Consider the following 16,974-nt stretch of genomic DNA (forward strand, 5'->3'; position numbering starts at 1 on the left):
GGGAGTATCATTCAGCCTTAAAAAGGCTGACAAAGGCAATTCTGAGTATGCAATTCTGCTACAACACTGATGAATCTTGAAGACCTTATGCTGAATTGAATAGGCCATCACAAAAGGACAAAATGCTATATGATCCCACTCCTGTGAGGTACTTAGAGAATGAAATTCAGAGACAGAAAGTAGAATGGTGGTTGCCAAGGGCTGACGGGAGAAGAGGAGAGGGGAGTTTTTATTTGTAGGTTTAGAGTTTCAGTTTTGCAAGATGAAAAAGAATCCTATAGATGGACGGTGGCAATGGTTGCGTGTGAAATGTGCCTACCACCACTGACCTACACTCTGAAAAATGGTGAAGATGGTACATTTTACAGTATGTGTACTTTACCCTAGTTTTTAAAAATGAAAAAGAAAAGAGAAAGGAACAGCTTGAACACTGAAATTCTCAGCTATGGTATTAGCATTGTATCATCAGAGCCAAAAGTAGCTACATAACATAATAGATGTCGTACATTTTTATGCCCAACCACCAATTTTCCTTCTGCTGAAAGAAACATCTCCCTGCTCTGCCACTGACAACTAGTATTTTCTTACAAATCACTAGCTCAGAAAATTCCGTGACTTTCAGCCACCAGTCCACTGGAGATCACTGAGGCAGACAGGGCTGGCTAAAGGGCAGCATCTTGCGGCAAAGAGAACGTGCCCCCCACAGCCGAACAGCTCCTCCAAGTGACTTCAGCTTCTCCCCCCAGAGAAAAAGAGACCCTCTGGAGAGAGGAACAGATTTCTTTTGCAAATGAAATGCATAACTTTTAGCTGTTACTGGAACCATCAACCTGAATATCAGGGAAAAAAATCCATTACGGATAACATAATCTTTCGTTTCTTCCAAATGAAAATTGACTTTGTCTCCTGAATTTCAACATGAAGATAGCTACTGCATTTTCATGCAATAAGCAGCAGCCAGGATGCAAAGGAACCAGTTTTTCCTCCTTTTCCCCCAATAATTTGCCATTTGTTTGGATTTACAAGAGCTCGCTCACCCATCTACTGCCTTAGGAAATCTTTTTACAAGATACATACTTTTTCCTTCATTTAAACTTGATACTCTGGACCTAAATAACTTTATAGCCAGGACTTAAGAAACTCGGGAAACTGCTTAAATGTTCTAAGAAGTTTTTCTTAAACAGACTTGAGAAAGAGGTTTTTAAAATCAGCTATTTTTTAAACTAATACACCACCTCTCCATTTTCTGATTGTACAGAACAACTAGGGCATTTCATATGGATCTCTCACTCTTTAGAAATTCTGGCTTAGAGTCCTAGACTCCTGGAATATGCACTGTGAGCTATTCCTGGTATTTCCTAGGGTCTACGAGAAACTGAATGCTTTTCCTAGAAAGACAACATAAGCTAAGTGAAACTTCAAACTTTTTTATTTTGGGTTGGAATTGTATCAACTCAGTTTAGAAATGCTGGTATCTCACTGATTATTAAGGTCTTTAATTCTCAAAATGAAACAAATTTTGTTTTGATAAATCTAATGTACCAAATAAATTCTTTCAAAACAGATTTAGCAACCAGTGATAAATAAATGGACATCTCGGGTCTACACTCACAGAATTAAGAACTGAGAGAGAGAAGAGGCAAAAATATTATCTACAGTTTTAGAGACAAAGAACAGAATGAGGAACCATTTTATCCAAGATATCTGGTTTATGATCCCTATGGCTGTTCCCTTGGGTACCAGCTGCCTCTGAACACAGATCTGCCTGATGGGAGTCACAGGCACACTCGTTAACAATCACAGCACACACAAAATGACAATCACCAGGACAGAAATGCTTGGAAGAAAACAAGCCAAGGCCAGTTACAGTATCTTGGATTTGAGTGACTACATGGTCATATAAGGAACTGTGAATCCAACAAAGAAAACAATCTCCCCAAGACATGTTTTCTGCATATTCACCTGTAAATCTGGAGAGACTAAGGGCCCTGGTAGTCAGGGATCAGCAACGAGACTTGGTATAAATTAATTAAAAAGTTTATTAGCCATAGAAAAAAATTGATTCCTTAAAACCAATTCTTGTTAAGTTCCCTGTAAAACAATAAGCTTACAGTATACTTCTTTCTCACAAACAGAAAATCACTATGCTTTTGGTCCAAGATATGTTGGGTTTCTTTCCTTCTTCTTCAGATGACAGACAGATGGATGTAGCCGAATCTATGAACGAGTGTACTTGCCCCAAATGTGCAACATAAATACAGAAGCGATGAACAGAAGACTCATAACCAATACTGGAACGGGGCCACTGGAAATAAGAAGAGAAGGCAGGCTTACTTTTAGTACTAATACATTATTTTATCTGTAACACTAAAGATTGCCCAGGGAAAAAGCAGGGGGCGTACCTGAGATTCACGCAAGAATATCATTTACAACATTTTGTAATATTCCCCCAAATTATTATTATGGATATTTTGAGGGTGTGGAAATGGCATGATGCTTACTTAGAAAGGAAAAATCCTTATCTTTTAGTAAACATACTAAAAGATACATAAATAAAATGATTTGATGTCTTGGAGACACAAGTCTCTGTAATTTCACGTACTTGATATTTTCCATAATAAAAAGTAGGAAGAAAAATTTCCCAAACTCTCTATGTGCAAATAACCCAATTACCAAACTGTTATTTCAAGTTAATATTTATTTAAAGACAACCTTCATTGTCTAACTAGAATGTATCAGGCATAAAAAGACACATATCACATTCTAAGTTACAAGGTGTTTTCAAATATATAATTCCACTTGATCAACAAAACTCATGACCCAGAACAAATATTAATCTCATTTTATAAATAAGGAAAACTGATGTTCAGAGACTAATTATTACTTGCGTAACAGCACACAGCCAGAATAGGAAGGAAGAGATTTGAGCTCAGGTTTCCTAATTCCATACACAGTGCTCATCTTACTCTTTAAGGTTCCCATCTAGTTCAATTTAGGAGTTTATTGTAAGAAGGAAACAGATTCCACCCATCAACGCTTCCCTAATCAAATGAGTTTTTCAAGTTGAGAATTAGTACATGGGTTTCTTTGATCTCACACAACCTGTGAATGCTGGCTGGTGAAATGAGCCCCCTCCCCACCCCGTTAAGATGTTGCTTCACCTCCCAGATACAACTGGGGAGTGGATATTGGAAAAGACCCCAGAAATCTTTATCGTGAAGGCAGTGAGTGGAGTAATCCAGTGGAGCAGTGGAGTAAGAGTCCATCAGTGGCCGATAAACAACACAGAGATCAAAGTCCTTGCTACACTATTCCGTTCTTCCAAAATCTGTACAATTACTGAAATAAATTCAAAAATACATGGGAAGCAATCTTCATCGAGTTACACTTGATCATACCCTCTACTTTGGTGCAATGTTAGAGCGACGCCAGACACAGAGCATAAAGCTGAGAGCGCAGCTCCCAGAGAGCTGGAGTCTGGGACCCAACTCTGTCACTCATGAGCTGTGACCATGGCCCTGTCACTTACCTTCTCCAAGCCTCGTTTTCCTCATCTGTAAAATGGGGATAATCCCAGCGCCTCTCCCGTAGGGTTGTTGAGGTGTTAAATAAATTAATACGAACACAATGCAGGCTTACAGTAAGCTCCAGGAAATGCAATTATTATCAGCCTGAAAACAATTCTGAACTCCTAAGAAGAACCAGCAACAAGACCCAAGATGTGAATCTGTGGATATAAATTCCCATCTGCGTCCTTTCATCAAAAATATCGCTCTCCTCCTGAGGATGAAACTGTGGTTTACGACACTTCAAAGAACAGCTTCTATCCTGGGAGGACTCAAGCACTAAGCAGCAGCAAGCAAGCCTGGCGGTTCAACAACACAAAGCCCAGAGCAAGCACAAGCCAGACGCCCACGAAGAGGTTTTACCACCTTCTTGGCAAGGGTATACAATTAAGTCCTCTGGATACCATGAAGAGCAAGAGGCTTCAAAATTTCTCTCTGAAATACAAAGATTACCTCGAACAAAGACCAAAAGGTTTTAAATACCAACTCACACATCCCAACCCCAAGAATTATTTCCTAAATACGTTCTCACCTTACAAATCTTCACGACAACAGTAAAAAATCAAGTAAAACCAAATCTCAAGAATTCCAAGGAACTTAGGAAGTCTTCCTCAACTACATTTGCAATCCAAGTCAAGTTACTAGTCAAGTTAATTAAGCTAATCCAAGTAAATGTAATTTTGTCTTTTTCTAGCAGACAAGCCACGTGGAAAGAGCACGGGACTGCACAGTCAGAAGGTGTATTCCAGCTCCTGCCCTGCTGCTGGGAGTGCAAACTGGTGCAGACGCTCCGGAACACAGTGTGGAGGCTCCTCAAAACATTAAAAATAGAACTACCCTATGACCAGCAATAGCACTACTGGGAATTTATCCAAAGGATGCAGGAGTGCTGATGCATAGGGGCACATGTACCCCAATGTTTACAGCAGCGCTTTCAACAGTAGCCAAATTATGGAAAAAGCCTAAATGTCCATCAGCGGATGAATGGATAAAGAAGATGTGGTTTATATATCCAATGGAATACTACTTGGCAATGAGAAAGAATGAAATCTGGCCATTTGCAGCAATGTGGATGGAACTGGGGGGTATTATGCTAAGTGAAATAAGTTAAGGACAGACACCGTATGTTCTCACTCATAGGTAGATCTTGAGAAACTTACCAGAAGACGATGGGGAGGGGAAGGGGAAAAAAAAAAGTTACAAACAGGGAGGGAGGGAGGCAAAGCATAAGAGACTCTTAAATAGTGAGAACAAACTGAGAGTTTATGGGGGTGGGGGAGAGCGAAAAGCGGGTGATGAGCACTGGGCGTTGTATGGAAGCCAATGTAACAATAAATTATAATATAAATAAATAAATAAATAAATAAGTAAGTAAGTAAGTAAGTGAGGGGGAAAAAAAAAAGATGTAGTTCCAGCTGCTGCTGTCTTTGACTTGTAAGTGCCTCTGTGAGCAAACGAGCACATCAGTATTCCAGTTCCTCAGCTGCCGGGTGTAAGGGAGGAAATAGCTGTAAGCAGTGGTGTTCTGGAGCCTCATACTCAGAGACCTGCAGATCAGGTCTGGCACATAGTACCAGAAACTGCAAGGTGAGCGAGGCCTAGGGACCCTGGACGCCCACTTCCCATCACCTAATGAGCACTGCCGGACCTACGAACTCAGAAAGTGACATGTTCACCCTCCAGGGTCTATTCACCCGGCAAACGCAAGGAGGCCAAAGAACGTCTGGTAACACAGCCTGACGGAGAAACTCCCATTAGGCTGTAATAGTATCAGCCTGTTCCTCCAGGAGAGCTTTGCAAACTCACCCGACGCCAATTCAAGCGGTCACTCCTATTACTCAGGGTGGGACAAGAACACCAAATGAAGAGCAATTTCACCTCATTAAGCAGCTCTCCCTCCAGCTCTCTCTGTTCCCATTCATTTCTTCTGACACAGCCACATGAAGATTCTCCCTTGCTGCCACTCAATCCAAGGAGAGATGTTATTCCAGGCCCTAAGCTGACTGACTGATACACAGACAAACCAAACCCAGCCTGCCTGGCACGAATGCAGCCGTTGTGCACTGTAAATCTCATCAAAGCAAACCCCGCTGGTGGCAGAGACAGCGCTGCCGACGGCCGTGCGACACTGGACAGAAATGCAAGGTCGGCTCCCAAGACTTACACCTTGAGCCCAGGGGAGTCTTCGGTGTAGAATCGCCACATGCCCCCTGTGCCTGCTGAGGTCGTGCGACCCGCACTCCTTGTTCCACAGCTAGCATTTTTTCTGGAAAGAAAAGAAATATTACAAACGCCTACTTCTCTGATGCCCTTACACCAGCATTATAACATTTGCGACCACTACGTTGTTAAAGACCAAACAAACAACAAAAAAACCCACAAAAAAAAACAAAAAACTTCTCTTCCCTTGAACCCCCCAAATTCTTGCTTTTACTCCATTATCAGGATAACCACTAAGGACTGAGTACTGCCATATCCCAAGGAATACAACAACCCCAGTAAGTAGTCACCATTTCCATTTTATAAATGAGGGAAACAGGCTCATAAAAGGTTAAGTAAAGGGCCTAGGACCACACAGCCAGCAAGCAGCCAACCTAGGCAGTGGACCCAGTTCTGACTCGAGCCCATCCACTTGCCCACATAACATGGGTGCCTCATTTGGACAATGCACTTCAGTTTCTCTTCAAACGTGTTTTTGTGAAGTCAAGTAATAAACCCCTGCTTAAAAGCCCTGCATCCATATAATCAGATTTTAAAATGACTACTTTAAAATGTTTTTAAGTTACTGTACTTGCTACAAAAAAAACCAAAACAATTAAGCTCTTACTGTAATCCAGGTCCTAAAATGGAGTATACAGTTTAGAAAAAATTATTTTGTAATCCGTTTTCTCTATTTGGATATACTATCTATAGATCTTGGGCAGAGAGGTAAGATATGAAAACCGCAGACAACATCCAGCCAGAACGTCCCTCACAAGGGGATCAAGGGTTGGCAAACGAGCTGTGTGGTACAGGCAGCCCTAGAACACAGAAGTAGCCAAATAGCACTTTGCCACCGACCAGGGTACACAGGGAAAAGCCAGAAGTGAAAACCCTGCTCCCCCTATCTCTTCTCACTGCCCTTCCAGCTCTGCTCCTAATCCCCTTGCCATGGGGCCTTTACCCCAGACTCTAGTGCAGACACATTGATAATAGGCTATACGGTAGCCTGGGGACTTAGAAGTCCATGTGTATGGCTGTTTCTATGAGAAAGCTTATTGTAAATAGCAAACATAATCATGCAGGGATTGGAACAGCCTTTACACACAAGGATATACATCGTTTAAGCTGTGGGGTAGGTACCTGAAATTTTCCTCCTTGTTCATAAAAAGGAACTTGAACTAGATAGTAAATCCAGTATGGACAGGATAAGTCACCAGTTGAACCAGGACTAGGACCCACGCACTTTCCACTATTCCCACAACCTCCCAACTGCAGTGCTTATTCTCAAAGTCTCCCGGAATTACAGGAGATCCAAAGAAATCAGTCCAGGCTCTTTACAGATTTTTTATATCTACTGGCACATGGGACAATGCAGAGGACTTGATAATCAGGGTACCTGGAAATACCAAATGTACTCAAAACACTACCCATCTCTCCACTGGAAAGCCAGGTAGAAGTTGACACAGCCCATTTTAATCCCTTAAATTTCTATTAGGGGTCTATTTTACCCTTCCTTTCTGGTCACAGTGTAACTGCCTCCCACTTCCTATGCCCTATGTTTCCTTCAAAAATCCCAAGACTACAGGATGGCTATATTCCTTCATACATTCATCATTTATTATGCCAGGTCTTATAGTAGGACGGAGATGATGGGCCATTTCTGAAAAAGCGTAACAAAACAGATGAATACAAAAATATAAATGCTACTATAACCACATGAACAAAATGCTTTGGGAGCAAAAGAGAAGACTCATAGCTACTGCTGCTTTCCAAGTCAGGAAAGGCCTCAAGAGGAAATAACCCCTGAACTTGGTCTTGCAGAATAAATAGAAATGGGTGAAGGGGCTGCCTAGTGAGTCCTGTTGGACTAAGCTCACTGCTGCTAGATCACAAAAGAGGAGAAGAGGCAAGTAGGCTGAAAAAAACACCAAAAGCATTGGTATCCACCCCCACCCATTTTCCTTTAAAATTTCAGCAAAAAGAAGTGAGACAGACACTAAGAAGATGTGTGACAGAATCAGAGGGCAGTACAGATTGGAGTGGAAGTGATCTGGAGACAAGACTTTGGTAGAAAACGCAAACGTCTAGAGGAGAGAAGTTGGGCTAAACTAGAACAGTGAAAATAAAGAAGAAAAGGACAGATGAGAAGCTTTCTGTGTCCCATTCGGTCTCACAAATGACTAAATAGAGACAGAGCATAAGAAAAATCCAACACCACCCTGAAGTTTTGGCTTTGGGAAACAAGTGTTTAGTAACAGTGCCATATGGAAGTAAATGGAAATATAACTGGGGCAGAAGCTAGGATAAAAGGAGACTGAGTTTTGTTATCAGACAAGTCCCATTAGACTGAGTGTGATGGGACCTCCAAATAAAAATGAGACGGGAAAGCTCAGGACCAAAGACCAGTTTAATAACATCAGTTTTCTCAAAGTTGTCTCTGATCCAACTCGTGTGTTAACTTTACTTTTTTAACAGCGGTGTCCCAAACTGAACAATTGGAAGAAAACATTGCCTCCCTCTCGAGACACGAAAGACCTACAGCCACGTCGCCTGAGGCTCATTTTGCCCTGGTGATTCATTCCGGGGTCTCCTCCGGACCAGCGAATTCTTGGGCCCCATCTCTCTGACACCACAGCCAGAGGGTCGCGGGAATCCTTACCTCTGCCGGACCGTGGATCCGGCCGCCCGGGCAGCCACCGCTTTGCTGGGAGAGCGCCCTGACGAGCCCACATTAGTACCACTGGGAGTCGGACCAGGCTACAGAGAGAGACGATACGAGAGTGTGAGCGCCGCCGGCACGCCCCCAGACCCCAGGCCCTGGCGGCCAAGACCAGCACCCGCACGGCAGGCTGGGGACAGCGAGGCTGCCACAAGAGGAGGGCAAGGCAGAAAGTAAGAGACGGGGCGCCAGGGAGAGGAGGAGTCAAAGAGGGAAGACCGGGCCCGCCATACCATGCTGGAGACTGGAAGGAGTTGGAGGCAGAAACTGACGGCCAAGGATCGGTGAAGACCTCAAAGGCCCAGCGGCAGGAGAGGCTGGCTCAGACCCCGCCCCCAGGCCCCCGGCAGGGTCCTCGATGGCTCCAGGGACGCCTGGGTTGTCCCACCATATGCCTGCATAAATTTTGTTACAGGAGACTTGATCAGTCGCTGCGTGGGAAATGCAGACCTTCCGCCTGCTTCCTTTGGATCGCAGCGCCCTCCATAGAGTCCAATCCCTACCAAAGGGAGGATACAGACACGGTCAGACAAGAAATTCCCTCTGGCAGACACTGGGCGCCCGCAGATTTGCGCTGATGTGGCCTAACCGACGCAGGCGCCGCGAGGCGTGGTCGGCCCCGCAGAGGCCCGCTGGGAGCCGGAGAGGAGCATGCGCGGAAGCCCGCAGGGGCGCGGGGCGCTGGCGCGACATCCTGGCCATGGCGGAGGAGCGGGGCCGAGACGAAGACCCTGGTCCCAGCCCGTCGGTGCTGTTCCTGCACCCGGACCTGGGCGTGGGCGGCGCCGAGCGGCTGGTACTGGACGCGGCGCTGGCGTTGCAGGCGCGCGGATGTAGCGTGAAGGTCTGGACCGCGCACTACGATCCGGGCCACAGTTTCGCGGATAGTCGCGAGCTGCAGGTGCGCTGCGCGGGCGACTGGCTCCCGCGCAGCCTGGGCTGGGGCGGCCGGGGCGCGGCCGTCTGCGCCTACGTGCGCATGATCTTCCTGGCGCTGTACGTGCTGTTTCTCGGCGACGAGGAGTTCGACGTGGTCGTGTGCGACCAGGTGAGGCGGCCGTGAGTTCGGCCACGCCCGACCCCGCCTCGCCTCCTTTTCCCTGTAGGGAGGGCGCACTGCATGGCATCTACTGAGCTCTCCGGGTCTGCGGTTCGGAAAGATCCGAACTGATCTGGAGAGATGAGAATTGGGAGTGAGACTAGTTCTCGAACTTTAGTGTGGACACGTTAAAGTTGCATGTTGTCACAGGGCCCCATTCTCAGAAGCTTTCATCCTGGAGCCCTGAGGTGGGGCCCAGAAAGCTGCATTTTCGCTGGATCATCGGCGATTCTGAAATAGATGGGCCTTGGGGCTTGCTTTAAGAAGCAGAAGCATTAGAAGTCAGCCTTCAGTCACCTTTCACTTCTGAGTAACTTGCACGTCTTCTCTCTTTGCATTATTTCTGTTGACACTTCCAGGCCACATGCATCCCACTGCCTGTAGCTTTTGAGGCCAAGCCACCCCATTCGTCCTCGGTGTAGTGTTAAAAACACCAAGCTAAGCATGTCATGCCCCTGTTAAAACTTTTACATGGCTCCCTATTAGGCTTGGGAGAAGTCAGAGTTCTTTATCTTTATAACGTCTACTTGGATCTGGGCTCTAGCTATTTTGGACTCTATGCCTTTTTCTTTTCTTCTTCTTCTTCTTTTTTTCCTCAATTTATTTTAGAAAGTAACGTTTATTCAGAACAAAAATTCAAATAGTATAAACGTCCCATCCCAGTTCCACTCCATAAAAGTAGCCACTGTTAGCAGTTTCTCCTGGATTCTTCCCGAAATTGCCTGTGGCTGCTCTAGCATATGTGTCTGTTCTCAGATGCATCTTAATTGTAATAATGAGGATTGTGGCACACCTACTATATGATAACCTTTTTTTCACCCCAAATTTCTGTTTGAGACATCCGTATATATCAATATTAGAGATTCACTTCATGCTTCATAATGGTTGCTGGAAAATCTGCTTTTGTTTGAAAGTACTATAATTTATACATTATTCTGTTAAAGGACACTCATTGTGACCAGTTTTTTGCAAATAGATCCGTGTTGTAGTGGGCATCCTTGTATCCTTTTTCTTTGTACTTCTGTCCGCATGTCCTTTGAGTAAATTCCTAGAAACAAAGTTGGTGTCCAAGAGGGTTTTTTTTAATTATTTTTTAAATATTTATTTATTTTTGAGAGAGAGAGACAGAACACGAGCAGGGGATGGGAAGAGAGAGAGGGAGACCCAGAACCTGAAGCGGGCTCCAGGCTCTGAGCTGTCAACACAGAGCCCAACGTGGGGCTTGAACCCACAGACTGTGAGGTCATGACCTAAACCGAAGTTCCAAAGTCGGGTGATTAGACTCAGCCACCCAAGGGCCCCTCCAAGAGTTTATTTTATTTTATTTAAAAAAATTTTTTTAATGTTTATTTATTTTCAAGAGAGAGAATGGGGGAGGGACAGAGAGAGAGAGAGACAGAATCCCAAGCAGGCTCCAGGGTCTGAGTTGTCAGCACAGAGCCTGACATGGGGCTTGAACCCATGAACCTCGAGATCATGACCTGAGATGATGTCAGACACTTAACCGATTGAGCCACCCAGGTACCCCCAAAGAGTTTATTTTAAATATCAATAGCTATTGACAAATTAAGCTTTCAAAGAGGTCGTGTCACTTTGCTCTCCCACAGTGTTATTCCTTTTATTCCATGTTCTTCCTGTTCATGTTATTCCTGTTATTCCATGCTCTTGTGCACATTGGGTGTTATCAACCATTTTAATCTTTGCCAAACTGATAAGTGGAAAAGGTTTCACAACTGTAATTGTGTGTTCCTTTAATTATTATTCCTGAATTACTTTGGTCATCCTTGCTTGTATAGAAGCTGTTTCTTTTTAAGAAATATGGACATTTCCAAATATCCTGCATGTGTAACTAGTCATTAAGCATGAGGCAGCTGAGGGGCGCCTGGGTGGCTCAGTCGGTTGAGCATCCGACTTCGGCTCAGGGCATGATCTTGCAGTCTGTGAGTTCGAGCCCTGCGTCGGGCTCTGTGCTGACAGCTCAGAGCCTGGAGCTGTTTCGGATTCTGTGTCTCCCTCTCTCCCTGCCCCTCCCTCGCTCATGCTCTGTCTCTCTCTCTCTCTGTCAAAATAAATGAACATTAAAAAAAATTTTTTTTAAGTAACTGAAGAGTCATCCCAAGATCATCTGTTTCGTCCTAAAATTTAATTAAAAAAAATAAAAAAAAAAACCATGAGGCAGCTGAGACTAGTGAATAGGGGAAAAAACAGCTTGGAAGTAGGAGACCTGGATTTGGTTCCATATCTGCTACTTTCTAACAAGAAGCTTTGGATAAATCTCGCAGTATTCTTCAGGTGATAAGTGAGCTAGAGATCAAGTAACTTATACAGATTACCCAACAGGAAGGTCTCTAGGAATGCCAGCATATAGTTCATGCTTAGTAATGATTATGGTTAACACTTATTGAGCACATACTATGTGCTAAATTCTTAAGCATTTTACACGCACCTGTGCGTTTAATAATCACAAAAACCATACAAGGGTTTTTGGAACTGCAGCTGTCGCCATGTTACAGAAGAGAAAACTGAGGCACAAAGAGAGGTAGATTACTTGCTCGTGGTCACACAGCTGGCAATCTTGATTCCAGAGCCTATACTATAAACTACTATAGTTCATCTAGTTCCTTAGGAGGAGAAGCACTAGATAGAGCTGCTGTGTCCATTGTGGTAGTCACTAGACACATGTGGCTCTTAAGCACTTGAAGTGTGGCTAGTCTGAACTGAGATGTGGTGTAAGTGTAAAATATACATCTGATTTTAAAGGTTTAATGTGGAAAAATCAAATGTAAAGTGTCTTTTATGATAATTGATTACATTTTGGAATAATAAGAATTTGATATTCTTTAAATTTCACCCTTAAAAAATTTGTAGTATGGTTACTAGATTTTTACTTCTGTCGAACAGTGCTGTTCTAGAGGAAACATTTGGATTTGCAGCTCTAAGTACTTAGCACACAGCCAGCAGGTGTCTGTGAGCCTTCTATACACCAGCCATTGTACTGGATGAGAGTCTAGGGGACCACAAGCAGAATCAGACATTGCCCACGATGAGCCCACAGACTAGCAGGCAGGGTGGATGGGTATGATTTTGACTGGTTGAAGTTGAGTTGACCAGTCTATATCTGCTGTTGATTTTTGCTTTGGCTAGGTGTCTGCCTGTATCCCAGTGCTCAAGCTGGCCAGACGGCGTAAGAAGATCCTGTTTTATTGTCATTTCCCAGATCTGCTGCTCACCAGGAGAGATTCGTTGCTTAAACGCTTATACAGGGCTCCAATCGACTGGATAGAGGAATATACCACAGGCATGGCAGACTGCATCTTGGTCAACAGCCGGTTTACAGCTGCCATTTTCAAGGAAACATTCAAGTCCCTATCTCACGTAGACCCTGATATCCTCTACCCATCTCTGAATGTCACCAGCTTTGACTCAGCTGTTTCTGAAAAGCTTGATGACCTCATCCCCAAGGGGAAGAAATTCCTGTTCCTCTCCATCAACAGATACGAAAGGAAGAAAAATCTGACTTTGGCGCTGGAAGCCCTCATAAAACTGCGTGGAAGATTGACATCCCAAGATTGGGACAAGGTTCACCTAATCATGGCAGGTGGGTATGACGAAAGAGTCCTGGAGAATGTGGAACACTATCAGGAATTGAAGAAAATGGTCCAGCAGTCCGACCTTGCACAGTATGTGACCTTCCTGCGGTCTTTCTCAGACAAACAGAAAATCTCACTCCTCTGCGGCTGTACCTGCGTGCTTTACACACCAAGCAATGAACACTTTGGCATCGTCCCTTTGGAGGCCATGTACATGCAGTGCCCAGTCATTGCTGTTAATTCGGGTGGGCCCTTGGAGTCCATCGTCCACGGTGTCACAGGGTTTCTGTGTGAGCCTGACCCTGTGCACTTCTCAGAAGCAATGGAAAAGTTCATCCATGAACCTTCCTTAAAAGCCACAATGGGACTGGCCGGGAGAGCCAGGGTGAAGGAAAAGTTTTCCTCTGAAGCTTTTACGGAACAGCTCTACCAGTATGTCGCCAAACTGCTGGTATAATCAGAATTTTTTAAAGGCCTTTATGCTGTATTCATAATTCCATTTTCTGTAGCTTGTAGACTCACTTTTGAAACCAAGAAAGAAACCTAGAATCTATTGCAGACAAGATTAAAGAAAAATATACTTGAATCTTGAATCTGAGCCACTTTCCTATACACCACACCTTCCCATCTACTTTTTCAGAAAAAGAAGGTATGTTTTATGCTATGATTATTCCACGTCTTACCAGTATTGATTAAGATATAAAAATGATACAGTTCTACATTCAGCAGAGTATTTTAATTAAATTTTCTCTGGATTTTTGTTGCTCTGCCTATGAGTTTTGAGTCATAGTGTGCCTTACTTGGTTTTGATAGTCTAAGTACGTCATCATTAAAGTCGATTAATTTGGGTTCATAGCATAAGGAAAACAGGGTCACCGTAGTTCCCAAAATCAATGCACCTAAGCCTTCACTGTCCTCCGTTAGGAAATTTTTGTTAGTCATACCTTTTGCCTGGATCCATAGCAAGAATGTTCTGTACTTTTTTACAAAGATGATTTATTATATTTTTGCACACTGAGACATTACGTTAATAGATGTTTATCATAGGAAAAGAAAATAACATTAGATTTGGACCTCTTGATCTGTGTGGTATTGTTAGGAACGTAGACAACCAGGTCTGAAGTCCAAAACTAGAGTAAACTAGATGTTGAAGTGAGAGGACAGTGTCACTCATGAGTGTGCCTCTTCCGTATGGTTAGCATCTTCATGTCCTCAGAGTCCTCAGCTTTGTTAATGTTGGTGTTTTGTTAAGTGAGCTCCTACCAAGTGTAAGGCACAATTGCTTTGTATCCTTCAAGGCCTGCCTTAGGTGCCATGGCTGTGAGGCTTAACCCTCCTCCCTCCTCCCAGCCTGCACGTGGTGTTTGCCTTCCATGTACCCTAGCCCTTTCGTGGCACTGACCAGTCTTACAGTTCCTTACTTAGCTGTTGGTCTAAGGACAAATAAACATTAAAGCACTTTTCAACATATCTTTACAGATAAACTTATTTATTTTTTTATTCCCTCCCAACGTGGGGCCTGAACTCACAACCCTAAGATCAAGAGTCCCATGTTCTACCAACTGATCCAGTCAAGCACCCCAAAAGCTAAATTCAATTTTGTTTTAGTTTATTTATTTTGAGAGAGAGCGCGCATGTGAGCCGTGGAGGGGCAGAGAGAGAGGGAGAGAGAGAATCCCAAGCAGGCTCCGCATCGTCAGCACAGAGCCCAAAACAGGGCTCAATCCCACAAACCGTGAGATCATGACCTGAGCCAAAATCAAGAGTCAGACAGACACTCAACTGACTGAGACACCCAGACACCCCAAATTCATTTTTAAAAAAGAGTGGTGATCGCTAGCCAAAGGCTCCACGTTCATCAATTCTCAGAGCACAGACCTGAGAGCCTAACAGCCTGTGTCAGTGACTTTGGGCAAATCACTTAATTTTTGTGCCTCAGCTTCTTCATCAGCTGTAATATTCTATGTTCTTCACAGAGTAGTTATGATAGATTACCATAATATATGTAAAGTACTTAAAACAGTACTTGGCACGTGGGATGGGCTACATAAATGTTAGCTATTTTGTAATGTGGGAATAATGAAAACTGCAGAAGTTCCATGTGGGTTCATGCTGCGCTTTGGGGTTCTTTACAGAATGGACTTTCAGGTTGTAGTTTATCACCTTAGTCTGTATCACAGAATATTTTAATATTTAATATGCAAAGAATGTACCAAAAAAGGAGTTCTCTAAAATGAGAGTCAAATATATGAAGTCTTTTGTGGAATGAAAAGTTGAGTTTGCTTTTCTTTGTCATTGTGAAAGCTTACAGTCCAATAAAGTTGGTCATCCCCGTTTTGTGGGTTTTGTGTTTTGTGCCCTGGTGCACGTGTTCCTCCAAGGAACCACAGGCTTTGCAGAAAGGCCTGGTGGCTCAGACCACTGAGTTTAGGACAGAGTCATACATGCTCTGATCGATAACTGGTGTTTACCCCTTCAGAGCACTACAACTTTTGCCTATTTGGCCATTTTTACGCAGATCCTAACAAAATGGACTACAGGACTTCACGGGCCTTAAGTTTAATTTCCCTTCCTTGTCTACCCCGGCAGGTGACAATAAGACCAAAGATGGGGGGTGAAGGATGCAGAACTCTGCGTGCCGTGAGCTTCTAGCCCCTGATGGATTCGCTCCTGGCTCCTAGACCTAGGATGGAGCTTTGCCCATAAGATGTATTCACAGCTTCCAAAACTAAGCTGGAGTTAGGGAAAATAGAAGCATGGCACACTGAAGTGAGTTGTCCAGGACCCTATCAATAGTAATTCTTCTAGCAATCACTGTGTGCTGGGCATGACAATACATAGCAGACAACTGATCTATCCTAACGGTTATATGAGGCGTGTGGGTTCTTGCCTTTATAGATGAGTGTGGTTAAGCAGCTTGCCTGTGTCACACAGCCCGGAGGGATGAACAGTCTCCAGGCTCTCCGGTTCCACAGTCCAACCACTCTACCATTCCGTTTGCCTTCCCCCTAACCAAACTCATTGTGTGTCCCTTCTTCCGTGAAACCCTCTACAGCACTGCAGGCGGGCCTGTTGAGGTCCTCAGGGTTAGAAAGGTTTTGCCAGTCATTTTCCCTCTTCAGCCTCAGCCATCTTGTGAGATGCCTGTGGTTATCCCCCATTTTATCCCCGAGGGAGCTCAGGGAGATGAAAGGCTTGCTCAAGGGCACACAGCTAAAAAGGGAATGAGCCAGGATTCACCACAGCTACCCAATCCATCCAGGACTGCACATACCAGGAAATCTTAGCCCGTCCCCCCTCGGTAAATACCGCAAACTTCAGAGTTTGCAAAGGTCTTTCCAGGTTGTCTCATTTGCTCTTCACAGGATGGCTCCAGATAGTTCTTGTAGCTGTGTTGACAGTGGAAAAGCTGCAGCTTGCAGCTAGGAAGCCCTGGGGCTGTAACGAACCCAGCTGTCTGATGCCAGATGGGCAAGGTCCAACAGATGCCTCTCCAGTAAATGCTTCGCCACCTCTACCCTGCCCAGTCCCCAGCCCCACGTGTGCTACCTGGCTCCACCTCTCCTAACGTAAGGAGAATGAGGCACCTACGTGCACACTTCACCGACCTGCTGTCTGTTCGCCTCTGTCAGTGGCGCCAACTGCCCTGTGACCGCCTTTCTTTGCGTTTCCAACTCCCACTATCAAATCCACTCAGCTGAATAGGACCCCAGAGGTCACCCAGCCTAATTTGTTCTGGCACAGGTGGGAAAACTGAGGCCTCAAAAGAAAAAAGGACCTGCCTGAGGTCACACAGTG

The 16,974-nt window shown here is 44.4% G+C and overlaps 2 protein-coding genes across 2 annotated transcripts; one reads left to right on the forward strand and one right to left on the reverse strand.

Annotated features, from left to right (window-relative positions):
• Positions 1–2,021: 2,021 nt before the first annotated feature.
• Positions 2,022–9,076, reverse strand: SEC61B (SEC61 translocon subunit beta). The gene is made up of 4 exons (XM_047830467.1): positions 8,721–9,076; positions 8,428–8,525; positions 5,731–5,832; positions 2,022–2,305 (listed from the first exon to the last, which is right to left on the reverse strand). Exons 1-4 carry the CDS (start codon positions 8,721–8,723, stop codon positions 2,218–2,220), a joined length of 291 nt encoding a protein of 96 aa, XP_047686423.1. The 5' UTR covers positions 8,724–9,076; the 3' UTR covers positions 2,022–2,217.
• Positions 9,077–9,116: 40 nt separating this feature from the next.
• On the forward strand, positions 9,117–15,513 carry ALG2 (ALG2 alpha-1,3/1,6-mannosyltransferase). The gene is made up of 2 exons (XM_047830466.1): positions 9,117–9,535; positions 12,731–15,513. Exons 1-2 carry the CDS (start codon positions 9,188–9,190, stop codon positions 13,631–13,633), a joined length of 1,251 nt encoding a protein of 416 aa, XP_047686422.1. The 5' UTR covers positions 9,117–9,187; the 3' UTR covers positions 13,634–15,513.
• The last annotated feature ends 1,461 nt before the right edge of the window (positions 15,514–16,974 follow it).

This window comes from Prionailurus viverrinus, chromosome D4 (genome assembly GCF_022837055.1).
Source record: "Prionailurus viverrinus isolate Anna chromosome D4, UM_Priviv_1.0, whole genome shotgun sequence".
Lineage (NCBI taxonomy): Eukaryota > Metazoa > Chordata > Mammalia > Carnivora > Felidae > Prionailurus > Prionailurus viverrinus.